This window comes from Tyto alba, unplaced genomic scaffold (genome assembly GCF_018691265.1).
Source record: "Tyto alba isolate M040663 unplaced genomic scaffold, T.alba_DEE_v4.0 Super-Scaffold_2, whole genome shotgun sequence".
Lineage (NCBI taxonomy): Eukaryota > Metazoa > Chordata > Aves > Strigiformes > Tytonidae > Tyto > Tyto alba.
The window spans coordinates 89,737,836-89,757,498 of NW_024881282.1; the positions used below are offsets into that span (position 1 = coordinate 89,737,836).

The 19,663-nt window shown below is 56.3% G+C and overlaps 1 protein-coding gene across 1 annotated transcript in view; it reads left to right on the plus strand.

The window, feature by feature from the left end:
- Positions 1-6,043: 6,043 nt before the first annotated feature.
- TNPO3 (transportin 3) overlaps positions 6,044-19,663 on the plus strand; it is a 31,627-nt gene continuing 18,007 nt past the window's right edge. Inside the window, exon 1 of the mRNA XM_042791877.1 lies at positions 6,044-6,254. Within this exon, the coding sequence (XP_042647811.1) occupies positions 6,135-6,254 (120 nt within the window). The 5' untranslated portion in view covers positions 6,044-6,134. The remainder of the gene's footprint in view (positions 6,255-19,663) is intronic.

Below are 19,663 nucleotides of genomic sequence, written 5' to 3' on the forward strand. Positions count from 1 at the left end.
GTCTACGCGCTAATTATGTTCAAGGCGATGGCTGGGCTGGAAGTCAAATATTAAATTTTTAGACAAGAGGTGCCATGGTGCCGGCCTCTGCCCACCACGGGGACGGGGTTTTGTAGGCGTTGGTGCCACCAAGGCAGCACCACCAGGGTCTTCAGATGGTGGCCCACCACCTTTGCCCAAGGGCATTGTAGTGTTGGCCAACTGAGCGCCATAGGTTGGAAGAGCAACTGAAGCTCATTAAGGACTTAATTGGGTTGAGCAAAAGCTATAGTGATCTCTACAGCCAGCTGTGTCTTCTGGGCCACGTGTGTCCCAATCATCGTTAGTGCTCAGCCAACTATTACTCTGTAAACTGATGAAAATTAGGGCTGGTCAAATTATCATATTTTTGGCAATTCGTAATATTAACACCTTCTGTCAGATGCCAGAGTTCCAAATTATCAAAAATATAATAGTTTGTATTTGGGGATTAACTACTGGGGGCCCAGGAGGTGTCCGGGTGGGGATCGTTGGGAGCTGGCGTTCGTTTGTCCCGTTTACATTGGGTGTGATTGCAACGCGGGGCGTAATTACCACGGTTCCTCTTCCCCGCCCAGGCTGAATTTCTGCCTTGGGGCATCGGAATGCTTCGGGAGGCTCCGGTCCATAATTTGGGGTGCGGGGCAGTAATTACCCCAAAACGAGGTTGGTACCAGGACATTTCAGGGGCAGGTTCTGCTGATCACCCAAATTCGGTGTCTAACGGTGGTGGAGCAACCCTGCGACCCGATTCGTTACCCCACCAGAGAAACTGCATTTGTAAATTGAATGATGCAATTGTTGTCTCATCCCTGGAGAAGGGAACGGGCATTATTGTCATCGCTAGATGTGACCTAATCACTAGACGATAACGATTACGAGAGGGAAAGGAAATCAAAGGAGTTTTCCCCCAAAATCTGTCTTAACCTGGTACTCCTGGTTGCCCACACGTTGGTTTTGACTCCAGGCTAATTGTCAAACAAGCGATGGGGATGAGGAATAAGGACCAAGGATCCAGGGAAGACAACCCGAGTAACCAGCGTTTGGGTGCCCACCGCTGTGAGACGAGAGGATCGTTCCTCTGGAGGTTGAGCATCTTCCATGTGGAGCTTCAAAGAGGCATTAGGAAGGAGAATGGTCTTACTGCGGATGATCAACCTGGACGGTTTGTCCAACGGACAGCTGATGCTCATCATTTATACCCAAAGTTGAAGTTACACCATGGTTGCCATCAAAAGCTTTCCAGATCGGATTATGATGATGACCAGTTATGGTCAACGGGTTGCCTGAAGCAGCCACCACCCTGTCAAGGTGACGTTGCCACCCGTGACACGGGCAGCGACCGGTTGAAGATTGGGACCCACTGGTCCAAGTGCTGAGTCACGGTTGAGTTTTAAGAAGGTTGTTCAGGAATATCATTGGGCTGGGGATGACGAGGGCTGTGGAAGATCCACCAAATTCCTCTGGATTCCGCCCACCTCTGTATATCTTTATTTTTGAAATGTGTTCCATTGTCTGATGCTGTGTGAACCATGGTCTGATGTTCACATGAGCCTGAGGACACACACCTAAACCGCTGCCGACCTCTGACCCCGTTAAACTATATCCTGTAAACTGCTGGAACTCTCCCATTTATTAGGAGTTGGACATTGGGGTCTTATAAAATCTATTTGCCACAAGGACCACAAGTATCTACCACCCCTCAGGTTGTCCTAGGTGGGCATGTAGCTGGCCCACCATCACTATCGGAGGTGGAGGGGGCGTGTGTGTCCTCTGGACAAGGGATCTGCTTGGTGGTTCCCCCTGGATCGCCAATCCATGCCGTAGACCTGCGTCATCAGACGAAGATGTCATGTCCTGGGTGTTCCCCTTGGGCCAGTCACGGTGCGTCAGGAGCTTCTGAATCTTCTGGATCGCGCTGGGCTGTGGGATTCCCTGGGAAGCAGGAGCAGAGTCTCCCCACCTTTCAAGGACGGGGAACAGGGTCCATGTTTTAAGGGTGCATCTCCACCGATGGGTCTGGTATCCCACAGGGAAGGAGCCAGTAGAGGTTCATCCCACTGTGGCCACCACGGTGGGGAACCTTGCCACCCCAAGGTTGACCCAGACCATATAGAAGTTAACGGGGCTCCACCGGGAGCTTGTTGCCACAATCCCCATTGACACACTTGTAGGATGTGGCCTCCTCGGGATCCCTACAAGCTCCTCCAAGTCCTGAAGTTCCCAAATCTTGTAGGAGCAACTTCTCATCCAAGGCAACCTCCACCTGGGTGTCCGCAGTGAGGTGTGGGAGGGAATACCCCGCCTGCCACCTTACACCTAAAAATCAAACTGTTTTGCTGGGTCCCCATCATTCTCCTTGAGGGATGGAGACCCCCTTCCCTTCCAGATGGGCGGGGATGTGGTTACAGCTTCTCCAGACCTTGTCGGAGGAATCTCCTGCCGTTAAAACGCCGTCTAGATGTTGATACACCCTCACCCCTCGGCTCTGGTGGGGTTGGTTGAGGAATGAGTTTGGCCCCGTCGTTCTCCATCTCGAGTAAGAGCAGTTGTGGCCAACGCGGCTTGGTGGCCAACGCGGCTTCATGGCCAATGCGGCTTGGTGGCCAACGCGGCTTCATGGCCAACGCAGCTTGGTGGCCAACGCGGCTTGGTGGCCAACACGGCTTCATGGCCAACATGGCTTCATGGCCCACGCGGCTTGGTGGCCAATGTGGCTTGGTGGCCAATGTGGCTTCATGGCCAACGCAGCTTCATGGCCAACACGGCTTCATGGCCAACACGGCTTCATGGCCAACGCGGCTTGGTGGCCAACGGGGCTTCATGGCCAACGCAGCTTGGTGGCCAACGGGGCTTCATGGCCAACGCGGCTTGGTGGCCAACGCGGCTTGGTGGCCAATGTGGCTTCATGGCCAACATGGCTTCATGGCCAATGTGGCTTCATGGCCAACACGGCTTCATGGCCAACGCGGCTTGGTGGCCAACGCAGCTTCATGGCCAACATGGCTTCATGGCCAACGCGGCTTGGTGGCCAACGCGGCTTCATGGTCAACGTGGCTTCATGGCCAACATGGCTTCATGGCCAACACGGCTTCATGGCCAACGCGGCTTCATGGCCAACGCAGCTTGGTGGCCAACGCGGCTTGGTGGCCAATGTGGCTTCATGGCCAACATGGCTTCACGGCCAATGTGGCCTCATGGCCAACACGGCTTCATGGCCAACGCGGCTTGGTGGCCAACATGGCTTCATGGCCAATGCGGCTTGGTGGCCAACGCGGCTTGGTGGCCAATGTGGCTTCATGGCCAACGTGGCTTCATGGCCAATGTGGCTTCATGGCCAACACGGCTTCATGGCCAACGCGGCTTGGTGGCCAACATGGCTTCATGGCCAACACGGCTTCATGGCCAACACGGCTTCATGGCCAACGCGGCTTGGTGGCCAATGCGGCTTGGTGGCCAATGTGGCTTCATGGCCAACATGGCTTCATGGCCAACACGGCTTCATGGCCAACGCGGCTTGGTGGCCAATGTGGCTTCATGGCCAACACGGCTTCATGGCCAACGCGGCTTGGTGGCCAACATGGCTTGGTGGCCAACGTGGCTTCATGGCCAACGCGACGTCATCCTACAGGAGCCACTTTTGGGTGCAGCCTGTGCTCGGAAGGTGGTAGAGCCCTCGGTTGGTCTTTTATCTGCAGAGATCGCGGGGTCTGGAATCTGAGGGTTCACCACCCATGCGCCTGGTGAGCTTCTGGTCTGGGATTTTAATATATCCAAGTTTAACATATTTGTAAAAGACAATATATCGCGCGGATCCTGTAGCTCCAGGGTGCGGGGAGCTGGTCTGACCGGCCTGTCCCAAACCCTCTTCTTCCAGAAGACCCCACAAACGGCTCCATTTCGGGTCTCTCTCCCCTCTCTCGGGGTCTTTTTGTGCCAGATCGCTTGGTTTCAAGCGCACGGCTCCGCTCTCCCGCCGCAGTTGGCATTTGTACCAAATTTGTACCAAACGTGGGTCTGGATCAGCCCCGCAGCCGCGTTTGGAGCTGGAGCGCTGGACTGGAGGCAAAGGGGGGGTCCGGCTCACGGGGGGGGGGGGGGTGTCCCGGGTGGGATATGGGGGTCTGGATTTGACCCTTTCCCTGCCAGAAACGCTGAGAGCGGGGCGGGGGGAAGCAGCTCTTTTCCCGCTGATCCTCCCAACTCTGGGTATTCAGAGAAGGGTCAAAAAAAAAAAGGGATGGGGGCAGCCCCGTGGGGCTGGGGGGGCTCGTGGGATGGTGCTGAGTTATCCCGGGGTGGGGGGGGGGGACAAGGGGACCCCAGGGGCTGGGAACGGAGGGGGGAAGGGAGAGCAGTGGGATTAATGGGGGCACACTGGGCAAGGCTGGGGTAAGGGGGCTGGGGGGGGATGGGATCCCAGTGGGATGGGGTAAGGGGATTGGGGGGGTAAAGGGACCCCAGTGGGATGGGGTAAGGGGATTGGGGGGGTAAAGGGACCCCAGTGGGATGGGGTAAGGGGACTGGGGGGGGATGGGATCCCAGTGGAATGGGGTAAGGGGATTGGGGGGGTAAAGGGACCCCAGTGGAATGGGGTAAGGGGACTGGGGGGGTAAAGGGACCCCAGTGGGATGGGGTAAGGGGACTGGGGGGGTAAAGGGACCCCAGTGGAATGGGGTAAGGGGATTGGGGGGGTAAAGGGACCCCAGTGGAATGGGGTAAGGGGACTGGGGGGGTAAAGGGACCCCAGTGGGATGGGGTAAGGGGACTGGGGGGGTAAAGGGACCCCAGTGGAATGGGGTAAGGGGATTGGGGGGGTAAAGGGACCCCAGTGGAATGGGATGGACTGGGGGCTAATGGAACCCCGAGGAGACAGGATGCTGGGACTGGGGGGTAACGGGACCCCAGCGGGGTGGGGTAGTGGGGCTGGGGGGGTAATGGGATCCCGTTGGGATGGGATCCTGAGACTGGGGGGGTAATGGGATCCCGTTGGGATGGGATCCAGGGACCGGGGGGGTAATGGGATCCCGTTGGGATGGGATCCTGGGACCGGGGGGGTAATGGGATCCCGTTGGGATGGGATCCAGGGACCGGGGGGGTAATGGGATCCCGTTGGGATGGGATCCTGAGACCGGGGGGGTAATGGGATCCCGTTGGGATGGGATCCAGGGACCGGGGGGGTAATGGGATCCCGTTGGGATGGGATCCAGGGACCGGGGGGGTAATGGGATCCCGTTGGGATGGGATCCAGGGACCGGGGGGGTAATGGGATCCCGTTGGGATGGGATCCAGGGACCGGGGGGGTAATGGAACCCCAATGAGATGGGATAGTGCGACTGGGGGGTGGATGTGACCCCAGTGGGGTGGGATATTGGGACTGGGGGGTTAACGGGATCCCGTTGGGAGGGGGGTAATGGGACTGGGGGGCGGTGGGACCCCAGTGGGGTGGCACTGTGGGACTGGAGGGGTAGCGGGACAGGAGAGTGGGACTGGGGGGGGGGTGGTGGTGGTGGGACCCCAGCCTGGGCTACGGGGACTGGGGCGGCCGGTCCCGGTACACCCAGGGCACCGCGAGTGGCCGTGGGGGGTGTGACACCCCCCTCCCCCCCCCGGGGTAAGGAGGCGGTGGGTGCCCCCCCGTGCCGGGCCGATGGCGGGGGGGGGGGGGGGTTGGGGTGATGGCGTGTGGGGGGGTGGGGTGTCCGTGGGTCCTTCCCGCCGCGGCGCACGTTCCCTTCCGCGTGGGGCCGGGCGCGCCACGGGCCGCTTTGCCCCACGCACCCCCGGAACCGCGGCGGGACCGTTCCGGGCGTGGTGGGGGGTGGGTGTGGGGGGGAGCGGAGCGATAAAATGGGTTGGGGGGGGGGGCGGAAAAAAAAAAAACAAAAAACAAAAAAACAAAAAAAACGGCGAAGGGAAAGGAAAGGCGGCGGAACGGAAAGGAACGGGCGGCGGAAGCGGAACTGTGTGTGAGGGGAAGGCGGCGGGGGGTGGGGTGGGGGTGAGGGAAGGACACGGAGCCGCTTTGCGGTTGCACCGTCGCCGTCCCGGTACCGGAGCGAGGAGATGGCGGCGGGCGGCGGGCGGCGCTGAGGGGGGGGGGGGGGGCGGCGGCCATGGAGGGCGGCAAGCCCAGCTTGCAGGTGGTCTACCAAGCCGTGCAGGCGCTTTACCACGACCCCGACCCCAGCGGCAAGGAGCGGGCGAGCTGCTGGCTGGGCGAGCTCCAGCGATCGGTGAGGCCCCCGGGCCGGGGGGGGGGGGGGTGGTCTGTGTGTGTATTTGGGTGGTTCTACCCCCCCCCCCCCCCCTTTCCCCACATATCCCCCACCCCACCCCGGTTTTCCCGCCTTCAGGAACACGGTCGCACCCCCCCACCCCCACCCCGGGGCCCGCCACCCGACGTGGGGAGGCCCGGCCCCCCCCCAACCCCCGGGGCTCCATCCGGAACGGCGCGGGGGGGTTATTCGCTTCACACAACCCCCCCCCCCCCTCCTCCTTCCGCCGCTTTTCGTGCTTATTTTTTTTTTTTTTTTATAATTTGATTGTTTTTAATACCAGGGAAGCAGGCTGGCGTGTTCGGCGGGGCGCTCGGAAGCGGCTCCGGGGGGGGGGGAGGGGATAAACGGGGCGGCTCAGCCCGGTTTTTCCCCCAGAGAGGGAACCGGCGGGCATCACCCCCCCCCCCCCCCCCCCGCCCCAACACCGGCGGGGACCGGTGACAGAGCCGAAACCCCGCTCCCCCTTCCCAAAGCCCCACACGCCGCGAGATCCTTCCCCCCCCCCCCCCCCCCCAAACTTCAGCTCTGGGATGAAACTGGGGAGCCAGCGTGTGTTTTCTGGCCTTGCCGGGAAACAAATTTATTCACCCTTCGGTTGGATGACTTCATTTCTTCTCTCTTCCCCCACCCCTATTGTTTCTCCTTGTTGCCTTTTGTACCCTGCACCGTTCTGGTGCTTTTTGTGGCACCCTGGGTACATAATTTGCCTCTTCTGCTCTTCCCACCCCAAAAAAAAACCCCTAACCCTCTCTGGCTGCTGCCGCCTTCCCAGGAGAAGCCTGGTTTGTTTTATCTCGCGTGCTGTGACTTCTGGAGGAGCAAATCTCCTGCCCTCCCCTTCGCCGGGCTCTTTATCTCAAAACCCGAATCCCGGGGAGCGGAGCAGAGTTCCCCTCCCCAGCGGGATTCGCAGGGCTCCGTTCAGCCCCGGCACCGTCCCGCCAGCTGGTAAATCTTTACACCATTTATTACCACAAACTCTTGGTTTGTGTTTTTTTTTTTTCCCCCCCCTCTCTTTCTCTTTTTTTCTTCATTTACTCCAGCGCCCCGTGCAGAGTTACATCCCGGGTTGCCACGAGAGTTGGCAGCAGCGTTTGTTTCCGCAGCTGTTCTGGGACAAAAAAACCCTTTGGTTGATTGCAGGGTGGGGGAAGATGTAGTTAAACAGCCACTTCACTCTTTTGCCCCCCACCCCGGGAAAGGGATTTTGCCCTTCGGAAAGTTCTTGGGGACAATTTGGGTTCTGTTGTTTTTCTTTTTTATTTTATTTTATTTTATCTTGACACTGATCAGCGGCGGGTCCGAGCCCGTGGCGGTTCTTCGGTGCCTCCGAGCGCCGCCGGCTGTGGTTACGCCTGCGCGCCGATCTTCTTTCAGTTGAAAGAGGGGAAATTATTATTTCAGGGACGATTCCCGTTCCCGAAACAACCCAAATCTGTGGCCTCTGTGCTGGGTGAGGCCTCCCGCTGCCCGGTCCCTGCCGGAGGGGGCCGGGAGCAGGCTGAGGACCCCCGACGTCCTGCGAGGTAACGAGGCCGCAATTAGCGCGGATGCGGAGGTAACCGTTTCGCAGGGCGCTTCGAGGAGTTCCTGGTCAGCCTTCGGGGCGAGAGCGGGGAATCGGGGATGGGCGAGGGATGCGGCGGGATGAAGAGGACGGATTTCACCCGCACCCCGCGCCGGGGCAGGAGGCTGAAGGTGGTTCCTCTGCGCCCCGGCTGCCCACGCTTGGCACAAACTGCCCCGTCCACGGGCGAGCGCGAAGCATTTGGGACTTATTTTTTAATTTTTAACACTCCAGCCACCTGTACGGATGGGCTCTCTCTGCCTGTGGAAGGTCTCGGGGTTTGTTTTGTTCTGCTGGGGTTTCTGTGGGCTCTTACCTGTGTCGTCCAGGTTGTTTTTAATATAAATCGTGGGTGCCTTTGCGTGGTTTTAGCCTCTTGTGTTCCTGCCGGGCGTCTCGGCGCCGCTCGCTCCGGCTGTCGCACCGACAGCCTCCCGTGGCTGAACCCAGATTCTCCGCGCCGCTCCTTTCGTCCTGCCGCGCAGAGAAGCGCCTGTGAAGCACCTCAGCTTTTGTACCAGGAAACAAAGCGGATCCTTTTGCTTTTGAGGGAGAAATCTCGCTCCTATCTCTTAAGAGAAATGCCTTCAGAAATCTCTTTCCAGCTCCGGGCTGCCTCTGCTGTACGGACAAGGGTGTTTTAAACACAAGCGGCGAGCTAGCTCGACTCCAGGTTAACAGCGTTTCTGCCTCTCGCTTTTGATTTGTGCTTACTTGGCCTGAGCCGTTCAGAGATTTATTTGCCGGGCCTAAGGATTAATTCCACTTATTCGCCAGAGGTTTGGGTGCCCTGGGGCACAGCCCGGTGTCATTCAGCTTGTTTAAACTCCTCTTTGGTGAGTTTATTTCAACTTCCCGGCGCAAGCCGGCGGGGCGGTGAGCGCTTTTGGTAGTGGTTAACGTCATGACAGGTAACAGAGAGTGAGTCGCTCAAGGCTTGGGGGCTCTCCTGCCCCTTCCTTCTGGTTGGGAGAAGAGAACGACCGCTCGGAGCGGTGGTTAACGAGGCAGCCTGGAGCGAGCCGGTCCACGCGTGCGGGATCTTAACCCCGTGGTAAGTGGGAGCCCGCAGCCGCCGTGGGGTACGAGCACGCCTGGTAAAGCTGCCCGGTGGTTTTACTGGTGGGGATGATTTTATGACATTCTGCTGCTTTTTGGCGACTTCTCCCTGCGGGTCCGGGGCTTGTCTGAGCCCTGCGCCTGAACGAAAGCTTGTGATAAAAGCGTTGTGCGTCGTAAAGCTGCGGGTAGCTGATGGCCGCGGTCTCATTTAACATATTGTTTTTTTTTGTAAAAAAAAAAAAAAAAAAAATAACAGAAGCTTTGGCTGCCTCTCTGTGAGGCAGGGTGGGGGATTTGTGCTTACCAAGCAGCGCTAGCTCCGTGCCCGCCGTGGCGTGGTGCTGCGGGATTAGCGCTGCCTGTGGCAAAGCCCGAGTTTCAAAAGGGGGGGAACGCCTCGCCCGCCTTGCGGGGTACGGCGAGAGGGTTGGGGAGGTGGTGGCGAGCAGCTTGCCGACTCGGGGGCTTCGTTGGAAAGGAAGGGTCTTTCCGCTGCGTTTTTGCTTTGTTTTGTGTGGAGAGACTGGACTTTTAAGTGGCTGCGTCCCTCTGTTCTCATGAAGGCCGACGGAAATCGCAGCCTTAGCTGTAGCAGGAACCGGCCAGTTTGCCTTCGTTGGAAGACTTTTCCTGAAATTAAGGCCTTTCCTCCTCATACAGCTCATTAGCCGTTGCAGCAGGCACTGTTGAAGATGCAAGTACTCTTATTATATCTCTATTTTACACATTTTTATATATCAGGAGTTTATAAAGGTAGAATACGGAGGTTATTCTGCCGCCCTCCATCCGTAGAGCTCCGCGCCCTCCCTCCCCTTTAGAGGAGGGAGCTGAGGCAGCAGCGGGCGAGCCGCACGTCGGGCTGTAATTTTGGGGGGAAGATTGAAAATCAAAATTCCTTTGCTGTCTCTTTCTGCACCCTTCACCCCTTCTTCTCGCAACAGCGCGTCCCTGAGGCGTGGTGCGCAAGGCGTCGGCTTTATTGGTGGTCCCGCCTCGGCGATGAGCTTCAAGGGAGGATTTTGTGTCGGGTGGTTGACACAAAAATGTAGAAGCAGAGGGTGCGGCGGGCTCTGTGTGACTGACTTCTCTAGGTGGGTTGATAGGGGAATTAACGGATTCTCCACTATCACTACTATTTTGTAAATAAGGCCTCCTTCTCTCTCGAGCTGGATCAAGTCACTTGGATTTAATAACCTGAAGGTCCTCTCTTTGGACTCTCTTCTGTTCACGAACCGTCTCCGTGCAAATGACACCCATCGTTGAATATTTCTTAAATATTCATGATCAGCCAGGGTGGCGCTTGATGAGACGCGCGGGAGCGGTGCGTGCCCGTCTGATATTTGAGCGGGTCGGTCTCGGTTGGTTACGCGTCGTTTGCTGCCGCCTTGCACGGGCTGTTGGGATGGGCTTCCCGCTGTTTTGGGCGTTTCTGGAGTGGCCTTGGGGTCTGGCTGTTGGCCGGGACAGTCGTCGCACGCTGGAGCCGTCGTGGGGACGAGGAACTGAAGCTCAAACGTTGGTTTGCGTGTGCCCGACCGGCTCCGCGGCGCTGCTGAGAGCTGTCGGTACCGCCGGCGGTGGGCTCGTTCATTTTTATCATCTGCTCCCCCTCCAGCATCGTTTCTTGCCTTTCAGCTGCTGGTTATTTCAGGGGAATGTCATTTTACGCCGTAACGAAGTATCTTGAAGAGCAGTGGAGAGCTTGCCCGCGCCTTGTGCGGCGCTGAAGGGCTGGGCTGTAGGTGCAAGTTCACCCAAACCACCCAATTCGAGCCTCACTCAACCAGCAAACCTGCGCTCTGTGTTTGGAGTTGCATAAAGGCTGATTCCAGACGAGCTGGAGTTTCTTTAATGCGGAGGAGTCGTACCAAATATAGGGATTAAGCTTGTTTCAGCCGGGCTCAGCTTTCTGATCCCAGTTTCTTAAGTGTTTCTTCATTAGCGGGTCTTTGGAGCGGAGCGTCGGTAAAATATACGGTGCAGATAAGCAGCTGCGAGCTGGTGCATTGGGTTGGTTGGTTGTTTTTTTTTTTTTTTTTTGGTGTGGATTAAGTGTAGGTCGTTCTGTGATTTAATGTTGATTCATAAAGCGCTTTCTAGGAGGTGGAAATTAGATGTGGCCAGTAGCCAGACAGGGTTCTTTTAAGTGACTAATTCTGATATGGATTTTCTTTGATCTACCGCTACAGTTAATTTTATGATAATATTGAGTGGAAGTATAACTCCAAGTTAAATTAAAAAAAAAAAAACAAAAAAACAAAAAACCAAAAAAAAACCACACCAAAACACCTTTTACCAGTTGAAGCGTGCGGGAAATAATTTTGGAATCCTTTCCCTAGCCATTTTAAGGGAGATAAAAATCTCAGTGGCCTTGCACCCCGTGATGGGTGCTGCGCGTGTGGAGAGGAGCCCACGGAACGCACGAGGAACGGATCGTCTCTCCGAGGAGAACCTGGGAGGTGAAGAAAGGCAGGAGCTGGCTGGCCTCCCTCTTGTTGACAAACACCCGTTTAAAAGGTCGGGGTTGTCCCATGAAGCCAACGGGGCCCTTTCATCCCAAACCAGAGAGCTGCCTGCCAAAATCTATCCAACCCAGAAGCTCGTTTTTTTTTTGTTTTGTTTTTAAAAGAGAAGGGGACGAGTTGGAGCGCGGGAGGACGGGGGGATCCTTGGGGGGCAGTTTTGGGGGAAGAGGGGGCGGTGGCTGTTGTGGTCCCAGGTGGGGCTCGGCCGAGCGGGTCGATGGGTCCCAGGGTGACCCAGAGGTCCCTCCCGCTGCTGCGTGGCGCAGGAGACGCGTTGGAGCTGCTCGCAGGGCCACGTGCCTCGAGAGCATCGGGCTCACCGCTCTCCTTAAACGCTGGATTAATTTTTCCCCTTCCCTGCCTGCAATGACATCACGGGAAGGGTCACCTTTGAGGGTCTCCAGTCCACGAGGCTGCTCAGAGCAAGCTTCGAGCTTAGATCTGGTCCCGGGGCAGTGACGGGGCGGCCATCGCTCAAACCCTCCTGGTCACCGGGGCTTTGGCCCCACCCAGAGTTCAGGATCCAGATTACTAGCAAACCAGTAGCAATGAGGGATCCCCAGATTCTCACGAATGCTTGTCGCTGGTTACCCCGATAACCAGGTGCCCGTGGGTGGGGTTACCAGTCTTTGATCCGATGGGTTTTTTTTGGTCTGTTGGGCCGCTTGGCCAGTCGTACTGGGCAATCGCGCGCGCGTGGCTGCTGCGGCGGGGCGGCTGGAAGCTGGTGTCGGCACACCCGAAGGAAGCAGGGGTTTAAAAGCGTCGTTCCGGAGGTGACCTGCTCATTTAGAGAGAACCCCTTGCAGCGCAGCCGCCCTGGCCGGAGCTGGAGGTAACCTTGCAGGCTGCTGAGCCCTTGATGGATTTTTGGGAGGCGTTGACATCTTGACAGAGCTTCGGGAGAGGATCTGTGCGCCAGCACGCCGAGGGGAGCCCTTTGTGACCCTCTGCAGAAGGAGCTGTGTTTCTCCCCCCGTCGTGGAGATGCTCCAGACTGCAGGGCTGTGTTCGGCCCAAGCCCTCTACTCACGCTAGTCCTGGGTTTTTGAAGCATTCAGTGCTATGTGCCAAGAAATTGGCCCATAACTGGCCAAAAGCGATGGGTGGAAGAGAGAATGCTGTGGCTTCTGGACTTGCGGTGGAGAAGACAAGTTTTCTGACCGACCAAGTAGCCTCCTATGATAAGATGGCCGGTGGGATGGATGGGGAGAACTGTGGATGTCCTGTTCCTTGCTGTTTAGCAAGGCTTTCAACGTGGTGTCCTGCAGTGTTGCTGTAACCAAAGTGGAGAGGGATGGACCTGAGGGCTGGGAAACTCTACCAGTCGCAGGGATCAAGCAGTAGTGGTCAGTGGCCACCTGAAGTCCAGCTGGTGGCCAGATGCGAGGGTCGATAGTCGTGCGGGTACTGCTGAACGTCTTCATTAACCACCTGGACGGCAGGACAGGTGCACCCTCAGGAAGTTCAGGGATGATGCCAAGTTGGAGGAGCAGTCGATAGCCTGGAGGCAGGGCTGCTTTTCCAAGGGACCTTGGTGGGTGGAGGAACGGGCTCGCGGGGACCTCGGGCAGTTCAGCAAGGGCCGACTCAAAGTCCCGTCCCCAGGGTGAGGAAAACCCCCCTGCAGCAGGTCAGTGGGGGACAGCTGGCTGGAAAACAACGTGGGGGTTTGGGGTTTAGGAGGCCAAGTAGCCCCTGGGCTGCGTTGGGATGGATAAGCCCTGGAACAAAGACCGGGGTTGAGGAGGTGTTCACATCCTTGGGGATGTTCACAACTGCCCTGAACAAGCGTGACTTCAGTTGCTTCTGCTTGGAGCAGAGGGTTTGACCAGAGACCTTCAGGTCTGCTGCTTCCAACCTTAGTTATTCTGTGATTCTGAGGTTTAGATTTTTCTGCTGTGTCGTGGTTTGGGCCTGGTTGGCAGCCAACCACCACACAGCAGCTCCCTCTCCCTTCCCCTCCGGCAATGAGAAGGGACAGAGAGCCAGGCTTGGGGTTCCAGATAGGACTGGGATGGGGAAAAATCCCCCTTGTATGATCACGAGCAAAAGGCAGACTCGTTAGGGGAAGAAAAAAAGAACATATATTTATTACAGACACTAACAACACATAACAGAGTAGGACAGTGAGAAGCATTGCCACATCTTGAGAACACCTTCCCCCCACCCCTCCCTTCTTCCCGGGCTCAGCTCTGCTCCCGATATCTCTACCTCCTCCCCCAGTGGCGCAGGGGCAGGGAATGGGGGGTGCAGGCAGCGCTGCCACTTCCCTGATCTTCGGTGAGGGGAGTGTCCGGAACTTGTTCCCCCTGCTCCATCGTGGTCCCCCTCTCACAGCAGACAGTCTTCCACAAACTTTCTCCGACATGAGTCCCTCCCACGGGCCGCAGCGTTCCCCACACTGCTCCGTCGTGGGTCACTAACTTCCTCCGACTGGATTCCCTCCCACGGCTGCAGCCCTTCCCGAGCTGCTCTGGCGTGGGACTCCCCCGCATGCTGCAATCCTCCCAGCGCTGAATTACAGCAGCGGGGCTGCCTTTTCCCATGAGACCCCGGCCTTCTTCGGGCACAGCACCTTGATTATTCCAAGCAGGAGCAACAGGCCATAAATCAATGTCTGCTCCACCATAGATCTCCATGGGTGGCAGGGGGGGCCACCCTGCCGTCTCCCCACAGGATACAGGGGGGTCTCTGCTCCGGCACACCTCCCCCCTCCTTTCTTCCTCCGTTCCTCCACTGACCTTGGTGTTCATGCAGCTGCAGCAACTCCTCCTCACCAGTCCCACTGCCCGTCACCACGTCCCTTCTTAAATACGTTATCGCAGAGGCGCAGCTCATGGGCTCAGTTTCCAAACAGAAGTGGAGCTGACGTGGAGCTGGGGGAGCTTCGAGAAGCTTCTCCCAGGGGGCCGCCCCGATAGCCCCCTCCCCTGCCACCAAGAAACTCCACCACTCACTCAACCCAGGACATGCTGTCTTATCAAAGTCTTCCTTGCTACGATGTAAATGGTCTGTGGTAAAGATTGCCTACGATAACAGTTGAATCCTTTCAAAGAAGGGGGCATGAAATTCTAATCTGGGGAAAAAACAAGTTAAACATGCTGGTGGAAGTTCAGAAGGTTTTACCAAAAGGCCCGCCGTGTACTTTCCTTCTGAGCTGGAAGCTCTTGATTCGCCCAGCACCTCCAGCTCCAAAATTCACCTCTGTGCTGTTTCGGTATCCGTCCCTTAGACTGGCACTGAATGGGCCTGTTCCTTCCTTCCATTCGGGGTGTGGAAAAGGAGGGAAATTTCAGGGATCTTCGCTGGACTCGGTCACCAGTCGTGGCCTCGAGGTGGAACCACGTCTCCAGCACACAAGCTGCCATCTGTTTTCTCACTAACCAAGTCTGGCTGTCCGCTGGAAGATCCCTACCCTTACTGGCCCTCTTAAGTCCTCTTCAGAGTCTCGTTGAGCAGAGGACTTGACTCCGAATGCGTTCTCTTTGCCTAAAGCTTGCTTTTGCTCAGTGTGGTGTTGGCCATGAGAACTGTCCTTCAAAAGCCTGCACGAGACCCTGGGGAGAAGCTGCTGGGTAGCTGAGAAGGTTTGCCAGCTCGTTTGGGAATTCTGCCTTGGGGCCTGTCATTCTTTGGAGGTACCATTTGACCAAAGAGTGGAAACGGCTCTTTGTGGGAGGGCTGGGGTGTAGCAGAAACGCTTTGTGGCTGCCTTGCAAGCGTGAAGCCGCCTCTGTTTCCGCAGCTTTGTGGCTCAAGCCAGCCTTTTTCTCAAAAGGATCCATAAAATTTAAGGCTGCCTTCGGGAGCTTCTCTGGCTGATGCGTCAGCTTCCACCTACCTGGCAGATTTATTCTGCGAGTAACTCTTCCGCTAGCTGGGATTGAACGAACTGGGTGCTCCTCTTTCCCAAGTTGCCTTCTCCACAAGGACTTACTTGTCGTTGAAGGTTTCTGGCTGGAACGACCAAAGTCGAGCCGTTAGGAGCTCTCTCCAACATTGACAGCATCGAATCCCTCCCTCTTACTCGCGGTCTTCATACTAGGAGATTAAATTCTGGTGGAACTTGCTCGTTTCTGGTGACCATCTGGTTCTAAACTGGTTTTGGAGCTTAGGGAGCAGCTGCTTGGAGCCACCTGCATGCGCTTTGGGTAGGTGGGCGTAGCCAAACTCCATGAGTTTTCTTAAATTCGCATCCGGAGTCTTTCAGTGCCTCACGTTCTGCACCAGAGGGACGCAGATTTTCAGGGCTGCTTCCCGCCATGCTCCGTCGAACGGTGGCAGCCCTTGTGATGTCCAAGGCGTTTTTTTTTTTTTTTGTCTCTTTGTCCAACCCTCGTCCTTCAACATACGTGGCGCCCGTTGCGCTGCCCTCTCTCCGCCATCTCCAGGGTCTCAGCAGCCCAACCGAAGTCGCTGCTTCTTGTTAACGGGCCAGCTGGGGAGGGGAATTGGGGAAACTGGGTGGGAACTGGCCGCTTCCCTCAGGAGCTGCAGCATCAGCTCATTCCCTTATGGACGGTCACTTCATACGACTGGTGCCAGCAAGAGCTGCTTCTGCGTGGGCTGGGGAACGGCTGGGGTACCCGCAGGGACGGCGACAGTCCCTTTTCTCCAGGAGATTTCTGGGATGGACGTGCCACGGCTTGGGGGGCCGGGCTCATGACTGGAGTGATTCTGCCTCAAGGCTGGTGGACGTGTTGTCCTCCTACCTAAAATCCTTCCGCCTCTCGGGCAGTTCATCATCTTCCGAGCAAAAGAGGCAACGTTGCTTAGCTTGGAGATCCACCTTCGGTTTCCCACCTTCCCGTCGAGGTCCTTTGGGAATTTCCTTCCAGCTGCAAACGGCCCAGCTCTCCTCCGCGGGCAGGACCCACCTTGCCAGCTTTTGAGGCTCTTTGCACCAAGGTTCCTGCGTCAAAGCTGCGTTTGTGTAAGAGCTCGGGTGACACCATCGCGAGTGCTGAAGAGCGACCTGAAACGTGGGGGGGGCACCTGGGGCTTGGTGGAGGTGTGGGTGGTTTGGACGTGGGGTACTCGTCTGCGGAATTGCGTTCTTCTTTTCCCCTCCCTGGGCAAAAAAGTTCCTGTTTATTTAAAACTTGCTACTCTTAGGCTTTGCTCATGAATCCCATCCTCCAGCTGATGAGCTCTGCCCTCTGCATGCCCCCGGCATGGTGGAACTTGGTAGGCATTGGTCCTCTCCCCTTGCAGAAAAGCGATGGAAGTGCAGAAAGGGAGCAGTAAAATGAGGAAAAATACATCTGATTTTTTTTTTTTTTTTTTTTTTGCAAATGTTTTCAATTATAGTTTGAGGCGCTACATTCTAACGCTGCGAGCCGTCTCTAATCATCCACCCGTTCGTTAAAACTGAAAGAAATGCTGCATTTTTTTTTCGGAGGGGAAGGTCTTCTTCTTTGTGTGAGGAAGGTCCCTGGGCTCTCCCTGTTTACATCTTTGTCTCTTGTTGTTACAGCCGTGTAAATACCCAACTCGTATTTCATCCCAGTGTTAAATGTCAAGCTGCAAATGTCCTGTGCCGTAGCGTGGGGTTTCGGTTTTTATCTGCCTGGGGAAGCCGGGTACGTCGAGACAAAGCCCCCTGGGGGGTGATCTCCAGGCCGCGGCGACGGGGCCTCCAGCCCTCTTCCCGGTTTATGCTCGTTCTGGTATCGCTCCGTTTTTGCATCAGAAGCAAGTTTCAAACCCCGGGATGAAGTCCGAGGGACGGTAGAAGCAGTTCTTACTCACGTGAGGAAGGCTGCGCGCAGATCGGTCCTCGGGGGCTGGAGGAAGCCACACTTGAAGCCCACGGGCTCCCACGTACGCAGCTCGTGATTTCTTTATCCCATTGCAACGGCGCTCGGCTCCTTCCTCCCTGGGAGCTTCGGTTTGTCTCTGCGAGATCCCTTTGGCTTCTGACCGCACGGCAGCCTCAATTTTACGTGAAAACCCTTTCCCAGAGGTAACGGCAGCGTCATAGCCGAGCTTTTTGTTTACACAGTTGGTGGTGGCCCCCCAAGTACAGGTCTGCCGGCGAGCACCGTTACGCTAGAGAGGCCTGCGCGGTAGGATGGGGGAGATCTGTTGTGACAAAAACGAGAAGTTGTTTGGGTTGGAATGTGGAGGTGGTTTCAGTTGAACCAACAGTTGATCAGTGCCTCGGGGGTGCCACCCTCTGCGTGGTCGGGGAAGGAGATGTTGTCACCCAGGCTGGGCTGGCTCGCCCTCATGAATCTCTCAGGAAATCCAGCTGGAGACGGGTCTGTTCCTAAGTGAAAATGAGGAATGAGCCTTTAATTTCCAAACTTCCAAGGCGGGCTGGATTGTACGCTTGCAGAAGGGCCTTTTCTGCCCCGTGGTACTCGTATGTTCTCAGTAGGAAGGCAATTTTTATTTAAAAAAAAAAAAAAAACAAAAATCCACGAGGCTTGAGATGGTTTGCGAAGATCCTCCCTCCTCTGCACAGTCTGGCGGTGGTGGTGCGTTGTCTTCCTCCCCACAAGGGTTTGTTTTCTGCAGGATGCTCTTAACTCGCGTTTTTTAGGGGTGGATGTTTTGGTTTTTGACCACCGCATCTGGTGGCCAGCGCTAGAATCTGAAATAATTCTCTTGTAATGTCTCTGTCGTGGCTTAAACCCGGCCGGCAGCCGGATGCCCTGGGGGAGGGAATTTGAGGGGTAAAGGTGAGGAGACTCGTGGGTTGAGACAAAACCAACTCAATAATTCAAATAATATTAAAATAATGATGATGATAATAATAGAATATACAAATGACTCATGCACAGTGCAGTTGCTCACCACCCGTTGACCGATGTCCAGCCCGTTCCCGGGCAGCGGTCCCCGAGGAGAGAAGATCCCCAATCCCCCCAAAAGCGCCCCCCAGGTCCCGGCCAGCCCTCACCTAGGTGCCGAGCACGCCGTCGCGTGATCTGGAATATTCCAGTGACCAGTTCGGGTCCGGTGCTCAGGCCCTGCTCCCCCCCAGCTTCTTGTGCACCTGCAGACGGGCAGGACAGGGGCAGTTGGGCAGTTCTGGATTACTTAGCAACAACTAAAACCACGGGTGTATTATCGGCATTTTCGTACCAAATCCCGCACTGGTTCCCAGGCACAGCGCTGTTCTAGCTACCAAGAAGAAAAAAATAACTCTATCCCAGCCAAAACCAGTGTCTACCCATTATTCCATGCCATTTATACTGTGCTCAGGTTCCATGTTTCCCAATACCTTCTAGTTAATCACCATCCCTTTTCCTGTTTTTTTTTTTTTTTCCTTGTTTTTTTTTGTGTGTGGGGTTTTTTTTTTTTTTTTTGGATATATACTCACAGATATCATCCTCCCAGCCCAAGGGCCATCCCTCCAAAACGTGCAGCGTGGGTTCATTCAGTCCGTACCTTGGGGTTCCATCAGCCCCACCGTTTTTTTTCGAGGCGGGTGGGACGATGAGTGGGAGCTGGCTGGGCGGTGGGGTGGGTGACCCTGGACGTGGCACGAGGGCGGCACGGGGTCACGGCTGCGTGTGGAGCTCCTGGCCCGTAGATCTGGCGCCGTCCCTGCTCCCGGTCTCAAGGCAGTTGCTGGACTGTTGGTTGTAGAAATTAGCCCTGGCTTCATCAAAGTTCATTTTTTTTTTTTTCCTTAGGCCGGGTGATTCTTCAGACGATGCCGTTTGTATAAGGTGTCCCGGCGGTAGCGCCGCCGCCGTGCGCTGGCAGGGTTATCTGGCAGCTCCCCCAAATCAAATCCCCTTGGGGCACGCGTCGCACCCACCCCCCCTGTCCTGCGTCGCCCACCACATCCTGGGGCCAACGGGACCCCACGCGGGGGTTTACCTTCCACCCAAATCTGTGCTTTTGGGCCCGAGGAGACGGTACGTCGTCGCACGCCCCGAAAAAAATTCCCCCCAAATACCGTTGGTCTCCTGAAGGACGCGGCTGCTCTTGGTCGTTGGCGAGATGTCTTCTTCTTTGCACTGAGATCCAGTGGTGTGCAGCTGCAGCCAAAGACCAAGAATTAATTTATTTCCCAACCTGACATTTCTTTAAGGTCTTCATTACCTGTTCTGGTGCCGTACACATCCATTCCTGCTAAACACTGCTTCGGAGTTGGGCGTTTGTTTGGTGTATTTTGTTTTTTTTGCTATATATTGATTGTCAGCCCAGGTGATCCTCGTCGGAGCTGTCTGAGGGCGTGCCAGCCAACTTAC